A 26,676-nucleotide genomic window follows, 5' to 3' on the forward strand; every position below is an offset into this window, starting at 1 on the left:
CCATTGAAATCAATGGGACAGTTTTGAATGCCCATTTAGACAGGAGTACACCCGTCTAACATTCATTAAAAACGGGTACACTGTTTTTTCAAAAATGCCATTCAGGGATTAAAGGAATTCTGTCATCACCTCTCTAAGGAGCCCAAGGGGCTGTCCTTCTGGCCGTTGGAGCCCATCACTTGCCCCCCTGCAAATTATTTACTCCTTTTATCGCTGACGTCATTGTTCTGGTGCGCCGTAATCTCGTGCATGCGCCCTGGATCCACTCGTCAGCGCCGCCGTGCGGTGTCCTAGCAGCAGCCTCAGCAATCAATGCGCCAGCTGCCAGCGTGCCTCATCTCCTGCACCTCGTTCCTCCACCTGTCAGGGATCTAGCGCCACTCCGCTCTTCCTTTCCAGGTCGAGCGAAGTGCACAGACAGCTGGCGCATGCGCGCTTCGTTCGCTGAGGCTGCTGCCAGGACACCGCACGGGAGCTGACGAGTGGATCCAGGGCGCATGTGCAAGATTACGGCACACCAGAATAATGACGTTGGCGATGAAAGGAGTGAATAATTTGCCAGTGCTGGGCTCCAAGAGAATGGGCGCGGCTGGGCTCCAATGGCCAGAGGGACAGCCCCTTGGGCTCCTTAGAGAGGTAATTTGCATGTGAATAAAAGCGATTTTTTTTTGGCATATGGCAGTGAGACTAGTATATTTTAAACTAAATTGAGGAGACTGATGTGTTAATGTGAAAAGCTCTGTAGCTAAAATCCTGATGACAGAATCCCATTATAAAATATACCCTATATACTCTCCTCATCCACTTGTACACACAGGGACACTCGCACCTCACTGTAGGGTTTAGGATCTGACGCTCTCAGCGTAGTGACATCATCACGCTGGGAGCACAGGTCCTTCTGCTCTCAGTGAGGAGCGAGGGTCCCTGTGTGTACAAGTGGATGAGTATATATATACACTGCCTGTCCAAAAAGAAAGTCGCCACCTGGATTTAACTAAGCAAATAGTAATGAGCCTCCTATTGGATAATTACTGCATGGGCGATTATCTTCAGCTGGCAATAAATTATTAAACCCCAACTGGTGTAATGAGTTGCTTCTCATTTCTTAAACAACCATGTCGAAAGACACATTTCGTGGTCGTGGAAAAGATGTTAGTCTGTTTGAGAAGGGTCAAATCATTGGCATGCATCAAGCAGAGAAAACATCTGAGGAGATTGCAGAAACTACTAAAATTGGGTTAAGAACTGTCCAACGCATTATTAAAAACTGGAAGGATAGGGGGGACCCATCGTATTCGAGGAAGAAATGTGGCGGGAAAAAAATCCTGAATGATCGTGATCGGCGATCACTTAAACGTTTGGTGAAATCAAATCAAAGAAAAACAACAGTAGAACTCAGGGCCATGTTTAATAGTGAAAGTAAGAGCATTTCCACATGCACAACGCGAAGGGAACTCAAGGGATTGGGACTGAACAGCTGTTTATCCGTAAGAAAACCACTAATCAGTGAGGCAAACCAGAAAAAATGGCTTCAATTTGCTAGGGAGCATAAAGATTGGAGTCTGGAGCAATGGAAGAAGGTCATGTGGTCTAATGAGTCCAGATTTACCCTGTTCCAGAGTAATGGGCGCATCAGGGTAAGAAGAGAGGCAGATGAAGTGATGCCCCCATCATGCCTACTGCCTACTGTACAAGCCTGTGGGGGCAGTGCTATGATCTGGGGTTGCTGCAGTTGGTCAGGTCTAGGTTCAGCAGCAGTATGTGCTCCAAGAATGAGGTCAGCAACTACCTGAACATACTGAATGACCAGGTTATTCCATCAATGGATTTTTTCTTCCCTGATGGCACGGGCATATTCCAAGATGACAATGCCAGGATTCATCGGGCTCAAATTGTGAAAGAGTGGTTCAGGGAGCATGAGACATTATTTTCACACATGGATTGGCCACCACAGAGTCCAGACCTTAACCCCATTGAGAATCTTTAGGATGTGCTGGAGAAGGCTTTGCGCAGCGGTCAAACTCTACCATCATCAATGCAAGATCTTGGTGAAAAATAAATTGTGTGACATTGCAGAAGCTTATCGAAAACAATGCCACAGTCACAGTCATAGCGTGCCGTAATCAAAGCTAAAAGCAGTCCAACTAAATATTTTTGGTGGCGTCTTTTTTTTGGGACGGGCAGTGTATATATATACAGGGAGTGCAGAATTATTAGGCAAGTTGTATTTTTGAGGATTAATTTTATTATTGAACAACAACCATGTTCTCAATGAACCTGTCACGGGGTTCCGAAGGTGCACTCGGTCCCCCATTGCCCGCAGAACTGTTGCTTAGCTTTTGGAATGAGGTTCTGTGTTTGACCTCATTCCCAGGGCGGCTTTACTAGCTGGGTGTCTCCCTGCTCCTAGTCTGCCTTGAGCGCCGAGCTGATCACTCGGTACTCGACTGGTTGGTCTGTCGGTCATGTGACGCTGGCCACGTTATATGACCCTCACTCCCCACTATAAATACAGGCAGCCTGCTGGCTACAGGTTGCCTGTTAATTTCTAGGTTCCTGGCTATTTGTTGGACTACTGAATATTTACCTGATCCTGTTCCCTGACGATCCTCTGCCTGCTCCTCCTGTACTGCGCATACATCCTGGTTTTGTGACCTCGGCTCCCACCTGACTACTCTCTTAGGACTCCTCTTGTACTTCGCTACTCTCCTGGTATTTGACCCCGGCTTCTCCTGACCATTCTTTGCTTAATCCGTTGTACTGCGTAGCTCTCTTGGTTCTGACCCGGTCCGTTCATGTTCCGTATTTTGTCTTGTCTGTCTTCCCTGCGCATATCCTAAGTTAGGGACTGCCGTCCTGTTGTCCCCTGTCATCAGGACTCATGAGGCAAGTAGGCAGGGCCAGGGGTGAGGGTGGAGCGCAGTGGTCACTACCTTTCCCCCTGTGTGTGTGTGGACGTGACCGTTACAGATTAACAGGCCCAATAACCACTGTATCATGAATCCTCTTACTACCCTGAATGACCATGTCTCTAACTTGACACAGAGGGTGCAGGAGCTAGGAGAGAAACTCCGTTCTTGTGAGTTAGGGCAAGGTTCTTCCACTCCTCTGTCCTCCAGTCCATATTTTGAACCCCAGATCAAGCTCCCAGAACCCTTTTCTGGAGACCGGAAGAGGTTTCTCTCCTTTAAGGAGAATTTCAAACTCTACTTCCGTTTGCGCCCCCGTGTCCTCCGGTCCCGAGAGCCAACGCGTGGGGATTATCATTTCTCTACTACAGGGTGATCCCCAGGACTGGGCATTTTCGTTACCTCCTGGGGCCAGTTGTCTAACTTCTGTGGAGGGTTTTTTTCAGGCCCTGGGTACCCTCTATGATGAACCAGACAGGGCCCTGGTAGCCGAGACAGCTCTTAGGGCACTGGTTCAGGGCCATCTCCCTGCGGAGGAGTATTGCACCCAATTCAGACGGTGGTGTGTCCCCTCAGGATGGAATAAACCAGCCCTGAAGAGTCAGTTTAGGTCTGGTCTATCTGATAATTTAAAAGATCTATTGGTCAATTACCAAATTCCTGAGACCTTAGAGGAGATGATTACCCTAGTTGTCCGACTTGACAGACGAGTTAGAGAGAGACGACAAGAACGACAGTTCTGTTCTCAGATGGTGGTCCAGCCAGAGGCCTTTTCCAGGGACAACACTGAGGTCTCCACCGAGGAACCCATGCAGGTTGGCATGACCCGGGGTAATCTTCGTCGCAGACGCGGAGAGTGCTTCTACTGTGGAGATCCTGGCCATTGGATCAACAAGTGTCCTAAGAGGGACCTCTCTGACAAGTCTTCTAAGGCAAGACAACCTAAAGACCAGGTACACCCTGATTTTTCTAAAGGTAAGCTTTTGGTACCCATAACAATTTCTCTGGGGGTTAATAAGTGGCCGGGTAAGGCCTTTATTGACTCCGGTTCAGCGGCCAGCTTTATTGACTTTGAGTTTGCTTGTAAATTGGGTATTCCAATGTTTGCTTTACCTACACCTATCCATGTCATGGCTATTGATGCTACTCCCCTGATTGGTGGTACGGTGAGGTCATGTACCTCTGAAATTGCTCTGTCCGTGGGTGTGTGCCACTCTGAGAGATGTTCTCTTCTAGTCCTGGAGAACCTACCGGTTGAGGTGGTACTAGGGTTGCCTTGGCTCCGTTTACATAACCCCACAATTGATTGGTCCAAAGGAGAGTTGGTGAAATGGGGACCTAAGTGTGACTCATGCTTGTCCGTGGTCCAGGCTGGGGTTTCAGTAAGGTCTAATACATTACCCTCTGTTATTAAGGAATATTCTGATGTGTTCTCGTCCCTTACTCCAGAGGTTCTACCCCCCCATAGACCTTATGATTGCGCCATAGAGCTAATTGAGGGTGCCGAATTTCCTAAAGGTCGAATTTATAATCTTTCAGGGCCCGAACGCAAGGCTATGGAAGATTATATTAAGGAGAGCCTTGCTAAAGGGCATATTAGACCTTCAGTCTCTCCTATGGGAGCAGGGTTTTTCTTTGTTAAAAAGAAGGATGGTGGTCTTAGGCCTTGTATTGATTACCGGAGATTAAATAAAATCACTGTCCAAAATAGATACTCTCTCCCATTGATTCCGGATTTATTTAACCAGGTTTTGGGGGCAACCTGGTTTTCCAAGATTGACCTGAAAGGGGCATACAATCTAATCCGAATCAAGGAGGGAGACGAATGGAAGACAGCGTTCAATACTCCGATAGGACACTTTGAATATCAGGTGATGCCTTTTGGACTCAGCAATGCCCCAGCTGTGTTCCAAAACTTAATGAACGATATTCTTAGGGAGTTCTTAGGTAAATTTATTATTGTCTATCTTGACGACATTTTGATATTCTCTCCTGATTTCGAATCTCATGTGTCCCATGTCAAACAAGTATTAGAGGTGTTGAGGGAGAACCAGCTATCCGCTAAGAAAGAGAAATGTGTCTTTGGTGTACAGGAGATACTGTCTCTAGGGCATGTTTTGACTCCTCACGCCTTTAAGATGGATCCTGGTAAGGTTTTAGCAATTAAGGAATGGGTAAGGCCTTCATCCTTAAAGGCTTTACAACGGTTTTTGGGTTTCGCTAATTACTACCGTAAATTTATCATGAATTTTTCTGTAATTGCTAAGCCATTGACCGACCTTACTAAGAAAGGGGCGGATTTGGAGAATTGGTCTACCAAGGCCATTTCTTCATTTGAAACATTAAAAAAGGCATTTAGTAGCGCTCCCATTCTGATCCAGCCTGATCAGGAGAGACCCTTTATTGTGGAGGTGGATGCGTCCGAGGACGGCGCAGGAGCAGTCCTTTCACAAGGTCCTGCTAGCCTCACTAACCTGAGACCGTGTGCCTTCTTCTCTAGGAAATTCTCTCCCACGGAGAGAAACTACGACATAGGGAATAGGGAGCTGTTGGCCATTAAATGGGCATTTGAGGAGTGGAGACATTTTTTGGAGGGGGCAAAGCATCGAGTAACTGTTGTCACTGACCATAAAAACCTAATGTTCCTCGAGTCCGCTAAGAGGTTGAATCCCCGACAAGCCCGATGGGCTCTGTTTTTTACCCGTTTTGATTTCTCCATTACGTTCAGGCCGGGAAGTAAAAATGTGAAGGCAGATGCATTATCTCGGAGCTTCCATGCTTTTCAACCCACTGAGACGCCGCCTGAATCCATCCTACCAGCAAACATCTTCTTAGCGGCTCTAACCCAGGATATCTCGCCTCGCATTAAGGCTGAACAACATCTGGCACCGGTATCCACCCCAACAGATAAGTTGTTTGTTCCCGTACAATTTCGTCTCCAGCTGTTGGGTGAGTGTCACGATTCTGCCTTTTGTGGACATCCGGGTATTGAGGGCACTAAGGATCTGGTTTCTAGATCTTATTGGTGGCCCACTCTGACCAGGGATGTCAAGTCCTACGTGTCAGCCTGTGAGGTTTGTGCCAGGTCTAAGACACCTAGGACTCGCCCTGCTGGTAACCTACGACCCCTACACATTCCCAGTAGACCCTGGTCCCATATCTCGATGGACTTTATAACTGACCTACCGCTGGCGGGGGGTAAGACTGTGGTTTGGGTAGTGGTCGATAGGTTTAGCAAGATGGTTCATTTCATTCCCCTGTCTAAACTTCCGAATGCTAAAACCCTGGCATCTATTTTTGTGAGAGAGATTGTTCGTTTACATGGCATCCCGGAAAATATTGTTTCGGACAGGGGTGTGCAGTTTGTGTCCAAATTCTGGAGGGCCTTCTGTCAAAGATGTAAAATTTCATTGTCTTTTTCTTCCGCCTACCATCCTGAGAGTAATGGGCAGACTGAACGCCTTAATCAGTCTGTGGAACAATTCCTGAGGTTGTATGTTGCTGATGACCAGCAATTATGGGTCAAATTCCTTCCGTTGGCTGAATTTGCTCTGAATAACCGTGTCAATTCTTCTGCTGGGGTCTCCCCTTTCTTTTGTAACCATGGTTTTCATCCCCGTTTTTATTCTGGGTCATCCGTCTCCTCCTCTAACCCTGAAGCTGATAAACTCTCCTCCGAACTGTGCACTGTTTGGGCCCGGGTTCAATCGAACCTAGAAAAGGCTCAAAGTTCTCAAAAACTCAAGGCCGATAGGAGACGTTCAAGGGGGGTGAACTTTCAGGTTGGGGATAAAGTATGGTTGTCCTCCAAGAATCTATCTCTCAAGGTAGCTTCTAGAAAATTTGCTCCTCGTTTTATTGGTCCATATAAGATCACGGAGGTGATTAACCCGGTATCATTTAGGTTGGAGCTGCCCGAGTCATTCCACATTCATAATGTGTTCCATAAATCTCTACTTAAAAAATATTTTGAACCGGTAGTACCATCGAAAGCCTCGCCTCCGCCGGTTCTTGTTAATGATGCTGTCGAGTATGTGGTGTCTAAAATAGTGGATGTCAGGAAGGTGCGTAATTCCTTGCAGTACCTGATTCACTGGAAGGGGTATGGACCTGGGGGCGTGGCTTGTGAGTGCATGGAGTAAGACGCACGTTTCACTGCTCCTGCCAAGATCCTGCTTATTTACAGTGAAAGCGCACTCAAAACTGCCTGAAATTACTTACCTAAGGAGAGGAAGGTGTCCGGTGACTGCAGTGACAAAATCGGAGCCTGAAAATGCCGAGGAAATCGTCCAAACTGGCGCAACAAAACCGCATGGAGAAAATCCAAGATGGCGCCGGAAGTGGAGAGGGGTCGGCGCGGCAGGAGTTGGTGAGCCAGAGTGCGGCTGCTAAACTTAGTAGATATGCCAGATTGGATGGTGGAGTGGGCGATTCGGCCAGTGATAAAGGGACTGATATTCCTACCTCCTCTGACCAGGAGGACGGATCCATGGACGGCGATGACCCGGTTTTCTCCGGTCAGCCGGTGCCCAATTCTGCGGTCCCTGAAACAGTTCCAGCAGGCCTGCGGGCCGATTCTACAAGGGAGCCCACACTGAAAGATATAATGGTGGCGGTGGCAAGCTGCAACAGTACCCTTAAAGTGCTTGCAGTACAAGTTGGCAGCCTGAGATCAGATGTGTCCATAATCAGGCATGACCTGCATAAGATTTCTGAGCGTACTTCAGATTTGGAAAAGAGGGTGTCCTCACTGGAAGATGTTATTCAGCCCCTGCAAATGGCGTCAAAAACGAATGGGAAAGATATAGCTGCCTTATACGCCAAAGCGGATGATTTAGAGAACAGATCGCGGAGGAATAATTTGAGAATTGTTGGAATGCCAGAAAAAACAGAAGGGGCCAATGCTACAGAGTTTGTGGAGAAATGGCTGCACCAGTTATTCCATGAGAAGGGCCTATCCTCCCTGTACGCGGTTGAGCGGGCGCACAGAGTCCCGTCGCGGCCGCTCCCGCCAGGCAGGCCTCCTCGCCCCATACTGGCGAAGATTTTACACTTTAAAGATCGGGACACTATCCTACGCCAGTCAAGGGATAATGATGAGATGGTCATGAATGGGGTCAGAGTGTCCATTTATCCGGATTATTCCAATGAGGTACAGCGGAGGAGGAGCAGATTTATAGATATAAAGAAAAGGCTCAGAGTGCTACAAGTTCCATACGCCATGTTGTTTCCGGCCAGATTGCGAGTGGTGGCATTGGGATCCACCAGATTTTTTGAGGACCCTGATGAAGCGACACAGTGGCTGGACGTCCACGAGAGGCAATTGAGAAGTGGGGCCCTGGACACTTGAAGGAAACAGTTTGCAGTTTGTGTTCACTTTATATGCATAGGATTGCACCTTAATGTCACTTGAACGTTATACCTGTTATAAAGTGTATTGAGTGTTGCTACCACATGGTAGATCCTGATGCAGGAGTAGGAAGTTGGGATAAGAAATGTATTTCCCAGTTGTGGAGAGGATTCTCTACCTGAGGGAGAGTGTTGGAATCAGAAATGATTTTTGTTCAGCATTGGGCATGGTGCTTACAGATTGCCCTGCGTTAGAGTTGGATGTTTGGGAGGGGGGGGTTGGGGTTACTGTTCAAAGTAGTCTGATCACTGGGGAGGGGGAGGGTCGGGGGGGGGAGGGGGACGGGTCAGAGATGGGTGAGGGGCGTGAATTATGCGAGAGTGACTTTAGTATGGAGTGTGAGATTCAAACAAGATGTAATCTTTCATTATGACACAGGTGATTAAAGTGTTGAGCTGGAATGTGAGGGGAATGGCTGATGCACGAAAACGACAATGTATATTTCAATATTTGAGTCGATTTCAGCCGGCTATCTGCTGCCTGCAGGAAACGCATTTGTCAAATGATAATGTGCAGTGGCTGAACAAGAATTGGGTAGGACATGTGGTACATGCAATCCATTCCTCTCACTCCAGGGGCGTAAGTGTGATTGTGCATAAAAGTATAAGGTATGAACATCTGAAGCAATGTGTGGACGCTGAGGGCAGGTATGTGTGTGTAGTGTGCAAGATTGATGGGATCCAGGTGGTGTTGGTGTCAGTGTATGTGCCTCCACCTTTTGCTTCCCCTTTAATAAGGGATATTATGACCTTTGTGGCGGACTTCCCTGGACTGCCGTGGCTGTTAGTGGGGGACTACAATTGTACATTGAATGACTCCATAGATAGATGTCGGGTAGAAGGTGCCAGTGGATCACCGGGGAGCGTGGCTCTAAAGAATATTATGAGGGAAACTGGCTTACTTGATGTTTGGAGGCTGCGTAACCCGGATAAGCGGGTGTTTTCATGTAGATCTGCTACGCATCATTCACTATCACGCATAGATCTGGCTTTGGTTAATGATGTTATGCTGCCATTGATAAGAGATGTTATTTATCATCCTCGGTTGCTGTCTGACCATTCCCTGGTGCAGGTTGATGTGTGCCTGGGCGTGCTTAGGCAGGGACCGAGGTTGTGGAAATGTAACCCGCATTGGCTGAATGTACTGGGGGATCTGTCTGAGATTACTAGGGAGGTCAGGGAGTACTTTTCTATTAATGGAGGGACGGCTTCAATTCACGGAGTATGGGATGCCATGAAAACGTTTCTGAGAGGGGTATTGATCAAAGAAATAAGTAAGCATAAATCTAAATCCAGAGAGGCGGATGTTAAAGCGCATGTACAAGTGACTGAGGCTGAAAGGGAGTTTGGTAGAACCCCCACCATGGATAATAGTGAGGCGCTGGAGGTAGCTCAGGAACAACTGAGGTGTCACCTACTACAGGCTGCGGATAGGAAGCGTAGTTTCTACCGCCAAAGATCCTTTGAGGAGGGAGAGAAAGTTGGGCATTTGCTCTCAGTGGTTTCTCAGGCACAGAGGGGTTCTTCTTGTATACAAGAGCTAATGGATGGTAACGGAAATAGTAGCCAGGATACAAAAGGGATATTAGATATTCTAAAAGGTTTTTATGTCTCTCTCTATGCTTCTAAGGCGTCTAGCTCGGAGGAGGCCTTGTCCGCCTTTCTGGCTGAGGCTCAGCTATCAGTGTTATCAGAGGAGGATAGAGAGAGACTGGAAGAGCCGATCACGCTGGAGGAGTTGGAGGCAGCTCTTGGGGGGATGGCGAATGGTAAGGCGCCGGGGGCAGACGGTATACCAGTGGAGGTATATAAAAAATTGCAAGGGATACTTCTCCCTGAATTACTAAAGGTTCTTGAATATTCTCTGGAGACGGGTTCGCTACCACATTCTATGCAGGAGGCTATCATAGTAGTTATTCCTAAGCCTGGGAAGGATCCCAAAGTTCCTGATTCTTATAGACCAATTTCGCTATTAACAGCAGATGTAAAGCTCCTGGCAAAGGTGTTGGCAAACAGGTTGTCCAGAGTAATACTTACTATAGTGCACCCGGATCAAACTGGCTTTATGCCTGGGAAATCGACTGCTATAAATATCCGTAGAGTATATACTAGTCTGAATATTCCAGCAGATAATGGAGGAGATAGGGCCTTACTTGCGTTAGACGCCGCTAAGGCATTTGACAGTGTTGAATGGAACTACCTATGGGAAACATTGAGAGTCATGGGCTTTGGTACTCGATTTATTCAGTGGGTGAAAGTGTTGTATTCAAGCCCAAAAGCACGGATCAGAGCTAATGCGGGGCTGTCAGATAGCTTTTCTTTGTCCAGGGGCACCAGACAGGGGTGCCCATTGTCACCCTTGTTGTTTGCGTTAGCAATTGAACCACTTGCAGCCCTTATTCGCCTGTCACCTCATATTGTGGGGTTTAGATATGGTGAGACGCAAAACAAAGTGGCGATGTATGCTGATGACACTATGTTATTTTTGGGTGACACTGGGGGCTCTCTGGATGCGGCCATGGCTTTAATAGATAGATTTGGTGGCTTCTCTGGGCTCCGGATAAATTGGCAGAAGTCCGCCCTGATGCCGGTTGACGGACAGGCACTCTCCGATGTGCAGGCAGATAGTTTGATTCCTTGGGTGGGCAAGTTTAAATATTTGGGGCTATATATAACACCTAGACTGCTAGATTTTGAAGAGCTTTATTTAACCCCTTTGCTAAATACCTTCAGGCTTAAGGCTAGGACATGGGGTAGACTCTTTTTGTCAGTAGTGGGTAGAGTGAATCTCCTAAAAATGGTAATGATGCCTCAGTTACTATACATATTGAATAATGCACCTGTATGGATCCCAGTTGAGAGATTTAGGAAAATACATTCGATATTTAGAGATCTCATCTGGAAATATGGTCAAGCTAGGATTAAGCTGGAGACGCTGCAATATCCCAAGTCTGAAGGTGGCTTGGCTGTCCCTAACGCCTGGATTTATTTCTTAGCCTCTCAGTGTCAACACTTTAAGGGTTGGATGGAATTTCAGCTACCAGATGTGACGGGGAAGATACTGCAACACTGGTTGGGTAGTAGGGATCTTATGGGTATTCTGGAGGGCGCAGGGATGCATGGGGGAAGAGAGAAAGTGACGCTTATTGAGCTTATGAAAAAAGTGTGGGCAAAGGTGAAATTGATCAGGGGAGTTGGTGGGGTAGGAGAGCTTTCCCTATTGTGGAACAATAACCTGTTGCCAGAATTCATTTCTCTATCAGGAGTCCGAAATTGGGAATCCCATGGAGTAATGAGGATAGGTCAATTGATTGAGACTAGTATATTTAAATCATTTCAAGGTCTACAGCAGGAATTCAACATTCCCAAAGTGTGGTTCTATCAATATCTGCAACTGAGACACGCATATGAGGTCACTATAAGGAAGGGATGCACTATTGCAAAAGTGGATGTGGTCCATAAACTGGTTCTCCCAGCTGGAGGAAAGAGAGGTTTGATATCACAGGTGTATACTCTGCTTTTAGACAAATTTCTGGTAGAATTCCCCCTTACTAGGATGAGAAAATGGGAAAAGGATTTGGGGGACATCCCAAAGGAACAGTGGGAAGATATATTGGAGGCAGTTCCGAGAGTGTCTGTAAGTGAACAGGGCAAGTTGTCACAACTATTTATCATCCACAGAGTTTACAAAACTCCAGTATTTTTGCGGAAAATTGGGATTAGAAATGATGACAATTGTCCAAAATGTATGGCGGAAGGTGCAGATCTATTTCATATGCTTTGGTCTTGTCCAGTGCTAAGTAGATATTGGGATGAGGTGTTGTCTTTGATTAATCGTAACCTGGAGTTGAGGGTGCAGAAGGACCCTAAGATATGTTTGCTGGGATATGTGAAGGAGATTGGTGGGGGAGAGGCGGTTAAGGTGGCAGTTGGGAGACTACTGTATGTGGCCAGGAAATTGATTGCCTTTAGGTGGATCCAGGGGAGTCCGCCAACGGTGGATGAATTTGTGAGAAAGGTGAATGATATGTTAACATTAGAGAAGGGAGTGTTTGTTAGGAGGGGATGTCCCTCGAAGTTTGAAAAGTTGTGGAATGAATGGTTGTCTCACACTCATGTTGTAATATAAAAGATCTTGGAAATTCATGCTCTGATCTGGGGAGGGGTGGGGTTTAGTTGGTGGGGGAGGGGGGGTGGGTGCTGTTGGGGTTATAACAGTCAAATGACTTTGTAAATGATTTGTCTATATCTTGGTATATTCATTATGTACAATGATTGTAGAAGATGTAACAAATATATGGACAGATGATAATGTTTTTATAAGTGTGTATATTTGTGATTCGGAGGGGAGAAAACTTCAAGAAAATTGTGATACAAAATGTATTGTGATATACCAATTTTATTTGAACAATAAAAAACGATTTGATTGAAAATAAAAAATTCATGAAATTGTGGCAAGTTTGGATGGCATCTCCATATTGCAAAAAGTGATAGGAAGGATAGAAGGAAAAAACATATCTTGAAAACTTACCTTGTAATTTAACTAATAATTCTAGATACATGAGAGCGTTGGACAACCAATAAATAAACAATTTCAGACTATAAAGTTTGTCAGGTTTAAAGGAGAGGTGGTGGATACTCATTTAGCATGTTTTTACAGCGGGGGCCTATGGCTCGGAAGGCACATAAATTTTTTTGTTTATGGGCTAAATAGGCTTCAAACATGGATGTCGTCTATGGAATTTTTGTAGTTACTATTTGACAATAGTTATGTCATTGTATTGTATATGTTATGAATAACTCAACTGCCATTGAAAGAATTGTAATGCATCTTTATTGTATTGTGTATTACACTGGAATCCCAATAAAAACTATTGAAACAAAGGAAGGGGTATGGACCTGAAGAGAGATCTTGGGTACCTGCCAGGGAGGTTCATGCTCCTAGACTTGTTCGTAAATTTCATTTAGAACACCCTGAAGTCTTGGGTCCGGTGGCCCCTCGTAAAAGGGGGGGTACTGTCACGGGGTTCCGAAGGTGCACTCGGTCCCCCATTGCCCGCAGAACTGTTGCTTAGCTTTTGGAATGAGGTTCTGTGTTTGACCTCATTCCCAGGGCGGCTTTACTAGCTGGGTGTCTCCCTGCTCCTAGTCTGCCTTGAGCGCCGAGCTGATCACTCGGTGCTCGACTGGTTGGTCTGTCGGTCATGTGACGCTGGCCACGTCACATGACCCTCACTCCCCACTATAAATACAGGCAGCCTGCTGGCTACAGGTTGCCTGTTAATTTCTAGGTTCCTGGCTATTTGTTGGACTACTGAATATTTACCTGATCCTGTTCCCTGACGATCCTCTGCCTGCTCCTCCTGTACTGCGCATACATCCTGGTTTTGTGACCTCGGCTCCCACCTGACTATTCTCTTAGGACTCCTCTTGTACTTCGCTACTCTCCTGGTATTTGACCCCGGCTTCTCCTGACCATTCTTTGCTTAATCCGTTGTACTGCGTAGCTCTCTTGGTTCTGACCCGGTCCATTCATGTTCCGTATTTTGTCTTGTCTGTCTTCCCTGCACATATCCTAAGTTAGGGACTTCCGTCCAGTTGTCACCTGTCATCAGGACTCGTGAGGCAAGTAGGCAGGGCCAGGGGTGAGGGTGGAGCGCAGTGGTCACTACCCTTCCCCCTGTGTGTGTGTGGACGTGACCGTTACAGAACCCAAAAAACTCATTAATATCAAAGCTGAATATTTTTGGAAGTAGTTTTTAGTTTGTTTTTAGTTTTAGCTATTTTAGGGGGATATCTGTGTGTGCAGGTGACTATTACTGTGCATAATTATTAGGCAACTTAACAAAAAACAAATATATACCCATTTCAATTATTTATTTTTACCAGTGAAACCAATATAACATCTCAACATTCACAAATATACATTTCTGACATTCAAAAACAAAACAAAAACAAATCAGTGACCAATATAGCCACCTTTCTTTGCAAGGACACTCAAAAGCCTGCCATCCATGGATTCTGTCAGTGTTTTGATCTGTTCACCATCAACATTGCGTGCAGCAGCAACCACAGCCTCCCAGACACTGTTCAGAGAGGTGTACTGTTTTCCCTCCTTGTAAATCTCACATTTGATGATGGACCACAGGTTCTCAATGGGGTTCAGATCAGGTGAACAAGGAGGCCATGTCATTAGATTTTCTTCTTTTATACCCTTTCTTGCCAGCCACGCTGTGGAATACTTGGACGCGTGTGATGGAGCATTGTCCTGCATGAAAATCATGTTTTTTCTTGAAGGATGCAGACTTCTTCCTGTACCACTGCTTGAAGAAGATGTCTTCCAGAAACTGGCAGTAGGACTGGGAGTTGAGCTTGACTCCATCCTCAACCCGAAAAGGCCCCACAAGCTCATCTTTGATGATACCAGCCCAAACCAGTACTCCACCTCCACCTTGCTGGCGTCTGAGTCGGACTGGAGCTCTCTGCCCTTTACCAATCCAGCCACGGGCCCATCCATCTGGCCCATCAAGACTCACTCTCATTTCATCAGTCCATAAAACCTTAGAAAAATCAGTCTTGAGATATTTCTTGGCCCAGTCTTGACGTTTCAGCTTGTGTGTCTTGTTCAGTGGTGGTCGTCTTTCAGCCTTTCTTACCTTGGCCATGTCTCTGAGTATTGCACACCTTGTGCTTTTGGGCACTCCAGTGATGTTGCAGCTCTGAAATATGGCCAAACTTGTGGCAAGTGGCATCTTGGCAGCTGCACGCTTGACTTTTCTCAGTTCATGGGCAGTTATTTTGCGCCTTGGTTTTTCCACACGCTTCTTGCGACCCTGTTGACTATTTTGAATAAAACGCTTGATTGTTCGATGATCACGCTTCAGAAGCTTTGCAATTTTAAGAGTGCTGCATCCCTCTGCAAGATATCTCACTATTTTTGACTTTTCTGAGCCTGTCAAGTCCTTCTTTTGACCCATTTTGCCAAAGGAAAGGAAGTTGCCTAATAATTATGCACACCTAATATAGGGTGTTGATGTCATTAGACCACACCCCTTCTCATTACAGAGATGCACATCACCTTATATGCTTAATTGGTAGTAGGCTTTCGAGCCTATACAGCTTGGAGTAAGACAACATGCATAAAGAGGATGATGTGGTCAAAATACTCATTTGCCTAATAATTCTGCACGCAGTGTATATATAGGAGAAAATCCATGGCACTACCCTGTAAACGGTGAAAAAACACGTCACATCGACGTTTCAGTCCCCTCACAGAACCTTTCTCAAGCCAAGTGTGAATAATGGCCATGGCTTGAGAAAGGTTCCGTGAGGGGACACTTGTTTTTTCACCGTTTACAGGGGAGTGCAGTGGATTTTTTTCCTCTATCAATACACCCATGGTCAAGGGTTGAACGCAGGCACCCAGATTGCTACAGATAAGGAGTGCTGAAATATTATTGAAATATATATATATAGGCTTTGGGGCCATTATTCATACTGGGGACACTATAGGGCCATTATTCATACTGGGGGCACTATGGGGCCATTATTCATACTGGGACACTATGGGGCCTTTATTCATACTGGGGACACTGTGGGGCCTTTATTCATACTGGGGACACTGTGGGGCCATTATTCATACTGGGGACACTATGGGGCCATTATTCATACTGGGGACACTATGGGGCCATTATTCATACTGGGGGCACTATGGGGCCATTATTCATACTGGGGACATTATGGGGCCTTTATTCATACTGGGGACACTATGGGGCCTTTATTCATACTGGAGGCACTTTAGGGCCATTATTCATACTGGGGACACTATGGGGCCATTAATCATACTGGGGGCACTATGGGGCCATTATTCATACTGGGGACACTATGGGGCCTTTATTCATACTGGAGGCACTTTGGGGCCATTATTCATACTGGGGGCACTATGGGCCTTTTTTCATACTGGAAGCACGTTGAGGCCATTATTCATGCTGGGGACACTGTGGGGCCATTATTTGTACTGGGGGCACTATGGGGCCATTATTCATACTGGGGGCACTATGGGGCCATTAATCATACTGGGGGCTTTTTGGGGCTATTATTCATACTGGGGACACTGTGGGGCCATTATTCATACTGGGGACACTATGGGGCCATTATTCATACTGGGGACACTATGGGGCCATTATTCATACTGGGGGCACTATGGGGCCATTATTCATACTGGGGACACTATAGGGCCTTTATTCATACTGGAAGCACTTTGGGGCCATTATTCATACTGGGGACATAGTGGGGCCTTTATTAATACTGGGAGCACTTTGAGGCCATTATTCATACTGGGGACACTATGGGGCCATTATTCATACTGGGGGCCCTTTGGGGCTATTATTCATACTGGGGATACTGTGGGGCCATTATTCATACTGGGGACACTATGGGGCTATTATTCATACTGGGGACACTATGGGGCCATTATTCATACTGGGGGCACTATGGGGCCATTATTCATACTGGGGACACTATGGGGCCTTTATTCATACTGGAGGCACTTTGGGGCCATTATTCATACTGGGCACATAGTGGGGCCTTTATTAATACTGGGAGCACTTTGAGGCCATTATTCATACTGGGGGCATTATGGGCCTTTTTTCATACTGGAGGCACGTTGAGGCCATTATTCATACTGGGGACACTGTGGGGACATTATTTGTACTGGGGGCACTATGGGGCCATTATTCATACTGGGGGCACTATGGGGTCATTATTCATACTGGGGGCACTTTGGGGCTATTATTCATACTGGGGACACTGTGGGGCCATTATTCATACTGGGGACACTATGGGGCCATTATTCATACTGGGGACACTATGGGGCCATTATTCATACTGGGGACACTATGGGGCCATTATTCATACTGGGAGCACTATGGAGCCATTATTCATACTGGGGACACTATGGGGCCTTTATGCATACTGGGGACACTGTGGGGCCATTATTCATACTGGGGACACTATGGGGCCATTATTCATACTGGGGACACTATGGGGCCATTATTCATACTGGGGACACTATGGGGCCTTTATTCATACTGGAGGCACTTTGGGGCCATTATTCATACTGTGGACATAGTGGGGCCTTTATTAATACTTGGGGCAATATGGGCCATTATTCATACTGGGGACACTATGGGGCCATTATTCATACTGGGGACACTATGGGGCCTTTATTCATACTGGAGGCACTTTGGGGCCATTATTCATACTGTGGACATAGTGGGGCCTTTATTAATACTGGGGACACTATGGGGCCATTATTCATACTGGGGACACTATGGGGCCATTATTCATACTGGGAGCACTATGGAGCCATTATTCATACTGGGGACACTATGGGGCCTTTATGCATACTGGGGGACACTGTGGGGCCATTATTCATACTGGGGACACTGTGGGGCCATTATTCATACTGGGGACACTATGGGGACATTATTCATACTGGGGACACTATGGGGCCTTTATTCATACTGGAGGCACTTTGGGGCCATTATTCATACTGGGGACATAGTGGGGCCTTTATTAATACTGGGAGCACTTTGAGGCCATTATTCATACTGGGGGCACTATGGGCCTTTTTTCCTACTGGAGGCACGTTGAGGCCATTATTCATACTGGGGACACTGTGGGCCATTATTTGTACTGGGGGCACTATGGGGCCATTATTCATACTGGGGGCACTATGGGGCCATTATTCATACTGGGGGCACTTTGGGGCTATTATTCATACTGGGGACACTGTGGGCCATTATTCATACTGGGGGACACTATGGGAAAATTATTCATACTGGGGACACTGTGGCACCATTATTCATACTGTGGGCACTATGGGGCTATTATTCATACTGGGGACACTGTGGGGTCATATTCATACTGGGGGCACCGTGGGGGAAACTTGCCAAAAACCCAGCCATGCCCTGGACATCGGGCACCATGGGGGCCATTATTCATACTGGGGGCACAGTGATGGCTATTTAATGTCCAGGGGGGCAATGTGGGGGGAGGGGGAACAAAATATACAGTGTGTCCATTTTTAAAGGCCATTTTTTTCACTGACGGTGCTTTCTGTGTATGGGGAAGTTTACGGTGTACACATTGACGGTGTATCTGCAGCCCACGCGGCGCTGCGGAGAAGAATCACTACTTTGCACAGCAAGGCTGTGATGACCTGGAAGCTAATGGGCAATAAGTTGGATGATATTTGGGAAGATTCATATCTATGTTTTCATATATAATGGAGATGCCCTGTACCTGCGTCTCAGGAAAGCGGCTTATTAACATTTTAATGAGGCGATACGGAGCGTTGCTTTGTGTGCCGAGACCTGCATTATCTCTTGAAGATACCATCAGCTGTTGCCGTCCTCCATGTCTTATTTATGGGATGGATGAAACGTCGTCTTCTACTAATTCTCCTCAGATAGGAAGGCCTTATCTTCAGATTTTTAATCAGAATAAATATCCTGGAGCTTCATCGCACTTCATTACAACCTTCTGGAGGAAAGCAGGAGAGACGCCTTAAAAAGCCTAGATCTATGGATCTGAATACTTTTGTAATTACATGTAATTAAAAATTTAGCATAGCCACTGAGTTATTCAATAAAATGTATCTGTATAGCGCCACCTGCTGTTAGTTCTTCTTTAGGGATGAGCGAATCGACTTAGGATGAAACATCTGAAGTCAATTCGCATAAAACTTTGTTTCAATACTGTACGGAGCAGCTCATAGGAGCCAATACATTCTAATATTGTGATGAGCGCTCGCTCATCCCTATTCTTCTTATTGCTCTGTCTACCTCACTGACGTGGTCGCACATGCCCAGTTCCATCTTCTGTTGTAAGCTGTAACAGTTTCAGGGAGAGAGCTGCTGCAGAAAAGACAGGCCTCCTGAGCTGTAATAGGGAGAAAGCTGCTGCAAAAAGGACATGCCTCCTGAGCTGTAATAGGGAGAGAGCTGCTGCAGAAAGGACATGCCTTCCTGAGCTGTAATAGGGAAAGAGCTGCTGCAGAAAAGACAGGCCTCCTGAGCTGTAATAGGGAGAGAGCTGCTGCAGAAAGGACATGCCTCCTGAGCTGTAATAGGGAGAGAGCTGCTGCAGAAAGGACATGCCTCCTGAGTTGTAATAGGGAGAGAGCTGCTGCAGAAAGGACAGGCCTCCTGAGCTGTAATAGGGAGATAGCTGCTGCAGAAAGGACATGCCTCCTGAGCTGTAATAGGGAAAGAGCTGCTGCAGAAAGGACATGCCTCCTGAGCTGTAATAGGGAGAGAGCTGCTGCAGAAAGGACAGGCCTCCTGAGCTGTAATAGGGAGAGAGCTGCTGCAGAAAGGACAGGCCTCCTGAGCTGTAATAGGGAGATAGCTGCTGCAGAAAGGACATGCCTCCTGAGCTGTAATAGGGAGAAAGCTGCTGCAAAAAGGACATGCCTCCTGAGCTGTAATAGGGAGAGAGCTGCTGCAGAAAGGACATGCCTTCCTGAGCTGTAATAGGGAAAGAGCTGCTGCAGAAAGGACAGGCCTCCTGAGCTGTAATAGGGAGAGAGCTGCTGCAGAAAGGACATGCCTCCTGAGCTGTAATAGGGAAAGAGCTGCTGCAGAAAGGACATGCCTCCTGAGCTGTAATAGGTAGAGAGCTGCTGCAGAAAGGACAGGCCTCCTGAGCTGTAATAGGGAGAGAGCTGCTGCAGAAAGGACAGGCCTCCTGAGCTGTAATAGGGAGAGAGCTGCTGCAGAAAGGACATGCCTCCTGAGCTGTAATAGGGAGAGAGCTGCTGCAGAAAGGACAGGCCTCCTGAGCTGTAATAGGGAGAGAGCTGCTGCAGAAAGGACATGCCTCCTGAGCTGTAATAGGGAGAGAGCTGCTGCAGAAAGGACATGCCTCCTGAGCTGTAATAGGGAGAGAGCTGCTGCAGAAAAGACAGGCCTCCTGAGCTGTAATAGGCAGAGAGCTGCTGCAGAAAAGACAGGCCTCCTGAGCTGTAATAGGGAGAGAGCCGCTGCAGAAAGGACATGCCTCCTGAGTTGTAATAGGGAGAGAGCTGCTGCAGAAAAGACAGGCCTCCTGAGCTGTAATAGGGAGAGAGCTGCTGCAGAAAAGTCAGGCCTCCTGAGCTGTAATAGGGAGAGAGCTGCTGCAGAAAGGACATGCCTCCTGAGCTGTAATAGGGAGAGAGCTGCTGCAGAAAAGACAGGCCTCCTGAGCTGTAATAGGGAGAGAGCTGCTGCAGAAAAGACATACACCCTGAGAAAGGACACGACTCTGGGCTGACGCTCGGAATCAATTTAACAATGAATGTGGAGATCTCTGGATCCATGTGAGGTACAGCGCTGGTTCTAGCTTTAGTAGAAAGAAGTTGTCCTGTACTATATGGTGTCTGATTTTAATTTTTTTACATTAATTATGGGATAACCACTTTACGGGGCATCCTCTCTTTTATGTACAGTATACCTATAGAAGGAGGGCCAGCTCTGGAGCACAAACTGCTGCACTACAATTTTGCTAAACAGAAACATTCCCGAGAACAATTGTTTCTATTGCACAGTTTGATGATGCCGTTTTCTTAGACTATTGTATTGTTTTTGTGCATTCGTGTCATGTACCATCTATTGATTGATTGATTGTCTCTATTTACAGGGGAATTCGGGCCTTGGCTTTAGTATCGCTGGAGGAATAGATAACCCTCATGTAGGAGATGACCCGGGAATATTTATTACAAAGATCATACCGGGAGGAGCAGCGGCAGAAGATGGAAGACTCAGGTAGGACACACGGATGTCTTGCGTGGCATCTAGGAAGCAATAAGGATCAATTATTTTAGTTTTCTTAGGCTAACAGAACAGAGCTCTCTGTACTTTGATGTCACTGCAGTGACATCACTTATAAATATACAGATGTAGCATCACAAGTAATGGTGCACATTAAAACCATTGATAAGATTTAGCTTGCAGTACTGTGCCTGACCACATGGTGCGCTGTGGTAACTTATCCATGTCGATCTCTAATGTACCACCTACTGGTAGGAACTATTAAGTTTTAGACACTTTCTTATGATCTCAGTTAAAGAGCAGCTTTCAGCGGTATCAACCCCAGTAAACCAGGCATACTGCATGGTAAGGTTGAGCCTGCTGATTAAAATGATACCTATCTTGTGAAAATCTGTTGTGGGGTTCCCGAGAATTTTTTTTATTTTTATTCTTTATACAGTCTAGGGCTTCACTGCACAGAGGGGCGGGGCCTAGCGCTTCAGCTTTCCACTGCTGGACACGCCCCCGCAGGGCGCTGAAGCCCTCATTTGCTTAAAGAATAGTAGTACTTTTTCTCAGGAACGCTACAACCGATATTCACAAAACAGATACCATTTTATTCAGCAGGATCAACCCGACCAGACAGTATACCTGTTTCAAAAGGGTTGATCTGGCTAACAGGTGCCCTTTTAAGAAATTTCCCCTTCCACCCCCCAATATTCTGAAGTTTATTCCTGTGCACACTTCGGATCGCGGTACAACTTGTTTATTTATTCATCAATACAACTAATGAGTTTCTCGCGGCTCAAACCAAATGATGTCTGAAATCTGCTAATGCATCCTCATCCTGCCAAGAAATATCATTCAGGTTACATAATGACATCTTATTCCGGGCGGAAGTCTCCGTGTGCCATTATTAATTCATTCTGTTGTTCTGATATCAACAAAACAGAAGTTATGCAACATGAGAAATGCCAGGACTTAAAAAATAAATTCCACATACTGGCCACTAGGGGAGCCAGAACAGACGGACGCTCTCACTACTTCGCTTTACTGCATAGACTGAGACAGAATGAGCACAGTAATGTCATTATCCTTAGAGGGTGGGCGAGATGACAGGTCTGTTGTACTGCTGGAAGCCAAGATAAGACAGGATAGCAACACTATACACACATAAGGGTCCATATGCAGCTCCCAGACTACACTATCGTTCCTCGTGGTGAGCATTTCAGACCTGCCTTTGCTGTGGAGGACACACTGCCCCAGCTGCTGGTGTAATGAACTGGGGGCAATCACATATGACAGTCGGTCACTCCTAGTAGTGATACAAGGGACACTAATAGCTCAGCCATATGTGCAGGACATCCTGCCGCTACATGTGTTCCCCTCATGAAAGGGCTTCCAACTGGCATTTTAGGCTACCTGAGGCTTCCATTTTGCCCTTTCAGGGGTTAATCAGGGTAAAAAAATAAAACAAATAGAAGGGCTAAATTGTAGTCTCAGACCCCGTGGTCACCGATGAACGGGGTATCAGATGCGTTCAATGACAGGGGGCAGCACGATCGCCATTCCCCACCATTGCACCTGCTACATACAAAGAAATGTGCTTTGTGACGAAGTAATTCGCCACGAAGCGACTTTCTTTGTGAAATTCGGCAAAGCAGCCGAATGGAATTTTCCATAACTTCGCTCATCTCTAAGGCTACTTTCACACTAGCGTTTTTTCGGATCCGTCATGGATCTGCACAAACGCTTCTGTTACAATAATACAACCGCAGGCATCAGTCATGAACAGATCCGGTTGTATTGGGTCTTCTATAGCCATGGATGGATCCGTCTTGAACACCATTAAAAATCAATGGAGGACGGATCCGTTTTCGATTGTGTCAGAGAAAACGTATCCGTCCCCATTGACTTACATTGCGTGCCAGGACGGATCCGTTTGGCTCCGCTTCGTCAGACGGACAGCAAAATACTGCAAGCAGCGTTTTGGTGTCCGACTCCAAAGCGGAATAGAGGCGAAACGGGTCCATTCACACGTCCGCAACTTGGGTCTGGGTCCGTTCCGCAAATTTGCGGAACGAGTGCAGACCCATTCATTTTCAATAGGGCCGGAACTGATGCGGACAGCACACTACGGACAAGAAAAGGCATTTTCTATTATTGTGCCGGCTATGTGCGGTCCACGAAATGCGGAACGCACATTGCCGGTGTCCGCGTTTTGCGGATCCGCAATTTGCTGATCGCAAAACACCTACGGACATGTGAATGGACCCTTATTAGAAGGGCTCCTTCTTAATAAGGCTAGTTTCACATGTGCATTTTTGAATCCGGCAGAGTTCACCATCTCCAGCATAGCCCAATAGGGCCGTGTGCACCGCTGGATCCCAGTTGACTACAATGGGATCCAATGGGGATCCAGACGGTTTCGGGCATGAGTGCTGGGTTTCAGCTGGACAAAAACTGTTGCATGCATCACTTTTTGTTCAGGCAAAATCCGGCAGTTATGCCAGAAACCGGCTGGATCCCCGTTGGATCCCATTGTAGTCAATGGGGATCCAGCGGTGCACGTGCTAGATACGGTGAACTCTGACAGGACTGCCTGTCGGATTTAAAAACGCAGATGTGAAAGTACCGTAGACTAAGCTAATCCGAAAGTGTAATCGAAGGAAATCTGGCAGTAAGTGTTCAGATTTGCTACAGCACCCCCACAGGATGAACGAAGCATTACACAACGTCCATTAAAATCATTGGATAGTCTGGTCCTCCAGAGCGAGAGACACTCTTTGTAACCGCTGTCTAAGAGTTAAATGGGTTGTCTCATCTCAGATAATGGATGCATAGGATATGCCCCCATTGTCTGATAGGTGCGGGCCACCTAAACGGAGCCCCGCAAAGTGGTGGCTGGAGGACTCCGGTCCGGCCAGCACCAAATGCTCTTCCCATAGAAGGGAATGGGTGCGCGCCACGCATGACCGGCCACCGCTCCCATTCACTTCTGTGGGCCGATGGAAATAGCTCAGCTGGTGCTCAGTGGCCCCATAGAAATGAATGGAGGGCGGCTCCGCATGTGCAGTGCGCCCTCCACCACTTTCAACGCTCCATTCTCGATGTAGGCGGGGTTTCTGGAAGACAGCAGCTATGCTTTTCTGGTAAAGGACTTTTATTAGCGATATATACATTTTTAGACTTTTTTTTTTATTATAGGAGGCAGATGCTTTCTCTAGAATAAGTTAGGAGACAGACCCAGATTGGGGGATCAGCTGCGCCTGAATGCTGTCACTGAACTTCGCAAGTCACATTTGTTTAGCCTAAATCAGTTTGATACTCTGCCGCCAGCCATTGTCAGAGGGCTTAGTCTGTGTTTTAGTCGACTGACTTACAATCCAGGTCACATTAACTATATTAACCCATTATGTGCTCAGTATGTCATACCTAATACACAGTGCTGGGGAACTAGTATAGTGAAAACGTTCTCCCTAAAATCGCTCTCTCCCGCTTCCTCCTGCAAAGCTCGAGAACCTCAGGATAGACCATCAATATATGGCCAGTGGTGGTTAGACACCCTGCATCCCCCCCGATCAGCTGCTCTGGGGTATGTATAGTGCCAAAACTACAGCTCCATCTATTGTGTAATGGCCGGAACTGGTTTTTCCTAGCTCCCATTCCAGTGCAGCTATTGCCGCTGATTGGCAGTTAGGGTTTCGGACTCCCACCGATGAGATATTGAAGGCCAATCCTGAGGCTAGGCATTCAGTATAAAAGGCTATGTACTCTTTTGAGGACAAATTTCTTTTATTATTGCATTGTATTAATTTTGAGCTAAAAATAATTTGTAAAAAAAAATTAAATTAAGAATTTTGAGCCCTTTTTTCTGTACAGTCTTGAGATTCTCTAGTAGCAGGAAGTGTATCTTTGCTGTTTACTGTCAGGAAGCTCAGCTGACGGCTTCTTATCTCTGACCTTATAAACATTCATTATACAGTAGCTCAGTTCTTATCTGGCTGATATGATTGTGGCTTAAATAAGCGTTTATGACCTCTTAGTAATTTAGAGATAGGAGTTATTAGGTAACCGGCACAAAGTACAATTCACACAACTAGACAAATAGTTAAAGGGGTTGTCTCACTTCAGCAAATTGCATTTATCATGTAGACAAAGTTAATACAAGGCACTTACTAATGTAATGTGATTGTCCATATTGCCTCTTTTGCTGGCTGGATTCATTTTTCCATCACATTATACACTGCTCGTATCCATGGTTACAACCACCCTGCAATCCATCAGCGGTGGCCGTGCTTGCAGACTACAGGAAAAAGTGCAGACCTCTCTGGTGGCCTGACAGCAGGAGCGAGCTTAGGCCTGCACTTTTTCCTATATTGTGCAAGCTCCATGGAAACAAGCTGTGTATAATGTGATGAAAAAATGAAATAATCCAGCAATGGAAGCAATATGGACAATCAATCACAATACATTAGTAAGTGGCTTGTGTTCACTTTCTCTACATGATAAATGCCATTTGCTGAAGTGAGACAACCCCTTGAACCCTTTGTGACAGAACGACTGAATATTTTCTCCAGCCGACTCAGTGGCGTAGGGATCGTCATAGCAACCATAGCAGTGGCTATGGGGCCCTACGCCACTGGGGGCCCGTCCGGGCCGCCTTCTGTTGATTATTTTTTATTTTTTTTATTTAGACACACACTACACACAGGCAGCCAGGCCCGAGCCGCGGACCGCCCGCCCACTACACTAGTGTAGTGGGCGGGGCGCGGGCGGTCCGCGGCTCGGGCCTGGCTGGGGAGAAGAGAAGGAGTCAGTAGGCGGTGGAGGGGGCCGGAACAGGGGGGCGTACCTGAGGGACGGAGGCGGAGCCAGGCACCAGCGGCCGCAGCGCAGGAAATTGAAATGGAATCCTAAGTTCCGGAATCCATTGTGAGCTGCCTGCAGGGCAGGCTAGGGGAGGGCCGAGGGCAGGCGCCGGGCACAATTAGTGGGCGGTCCGTCTGTGGCCCAGGCCGGCTCGGGCCTGGCTGGGGAGTGGGGAGGAGTCAGGAGCAGTACCAATGCCAGCAGTAGATAAGGAGGTAGATAAGTAGATGCCAGCAGTGATAAGGAGATGCACACTCTTTTGGGGGGCACACTCTAGTTCTGGGGTCCCCCCCCCCCTTATATGACAGACTAAGGGTACTATTACACTTGCTGCAGGACGGATCCGTCAGACTGTTCAGCCTGTCGAATCCGTCCTGCCGCTATTTCGCTGGACCGCTGCTCCGTCCCCATTGACTATAATGGGGATGGGGGCGGAGCTCCGGCGCAGCACTGCGCGGTGAGAGGCTACCGGACGAAAAAGTCGGACTTGCAGTACTTTTCGGCCACCAGCCTTTCACCGCACACTGCCGCGCTGCACCAGAGCTCCGTCCCCGTTCCCATAATAGTCAATGGGGATGGAGTGGCGGTAAGGCGAAATAGCGGCAGGACGGATCCAACAGGCTGAACAGTCTGTCGGATCCGTCCTGCCGCAAGTGTGAAACTACCCTAAGTTCTGCTCCTTATTGAAGGTT

The 26,676-nt window shown here is 46.9% G+C and overlaps 1 protein-coding gene across 2 annotated transcripts in view; it reads left to right on the plus strand.

Moving 5' to 3' along the window:
• The window catches only part of DLG2 (discs large MAGUK scaffold protein 2), a 1,330,756-nt gene that overhangs the window by 929,695 nt on the left and 374,385 nt on the right, over positions 1–26,676 (plus strand). For both annotated transcript variants that reach the window (XM_040426389.1, XM_040426390.1), the window contains one exon: positions 21,003–21,127. In XM_040426389.1, coding sequence (XP_040282323.1) covers positions 21,003–21,127 — 125 coding nt within the window. The remainder of the gene's footprint in view (positions 1–21,002; positions 21,128–26,676) is intronic.

Source organism: Bufo bufo, chromosome 3 (assembly GCF_905171765.1).
Source record: "Bufo bufo chromosome 3, aBufBuf1.1, whole genome shotgun sequence".
Taxonomy (NCBI): domain Eukaryota; kingdom Metazoa; phylum Chordata; class Amphibia; order Anura; family Bufonidae; genus Bufo; species Bufo bufo.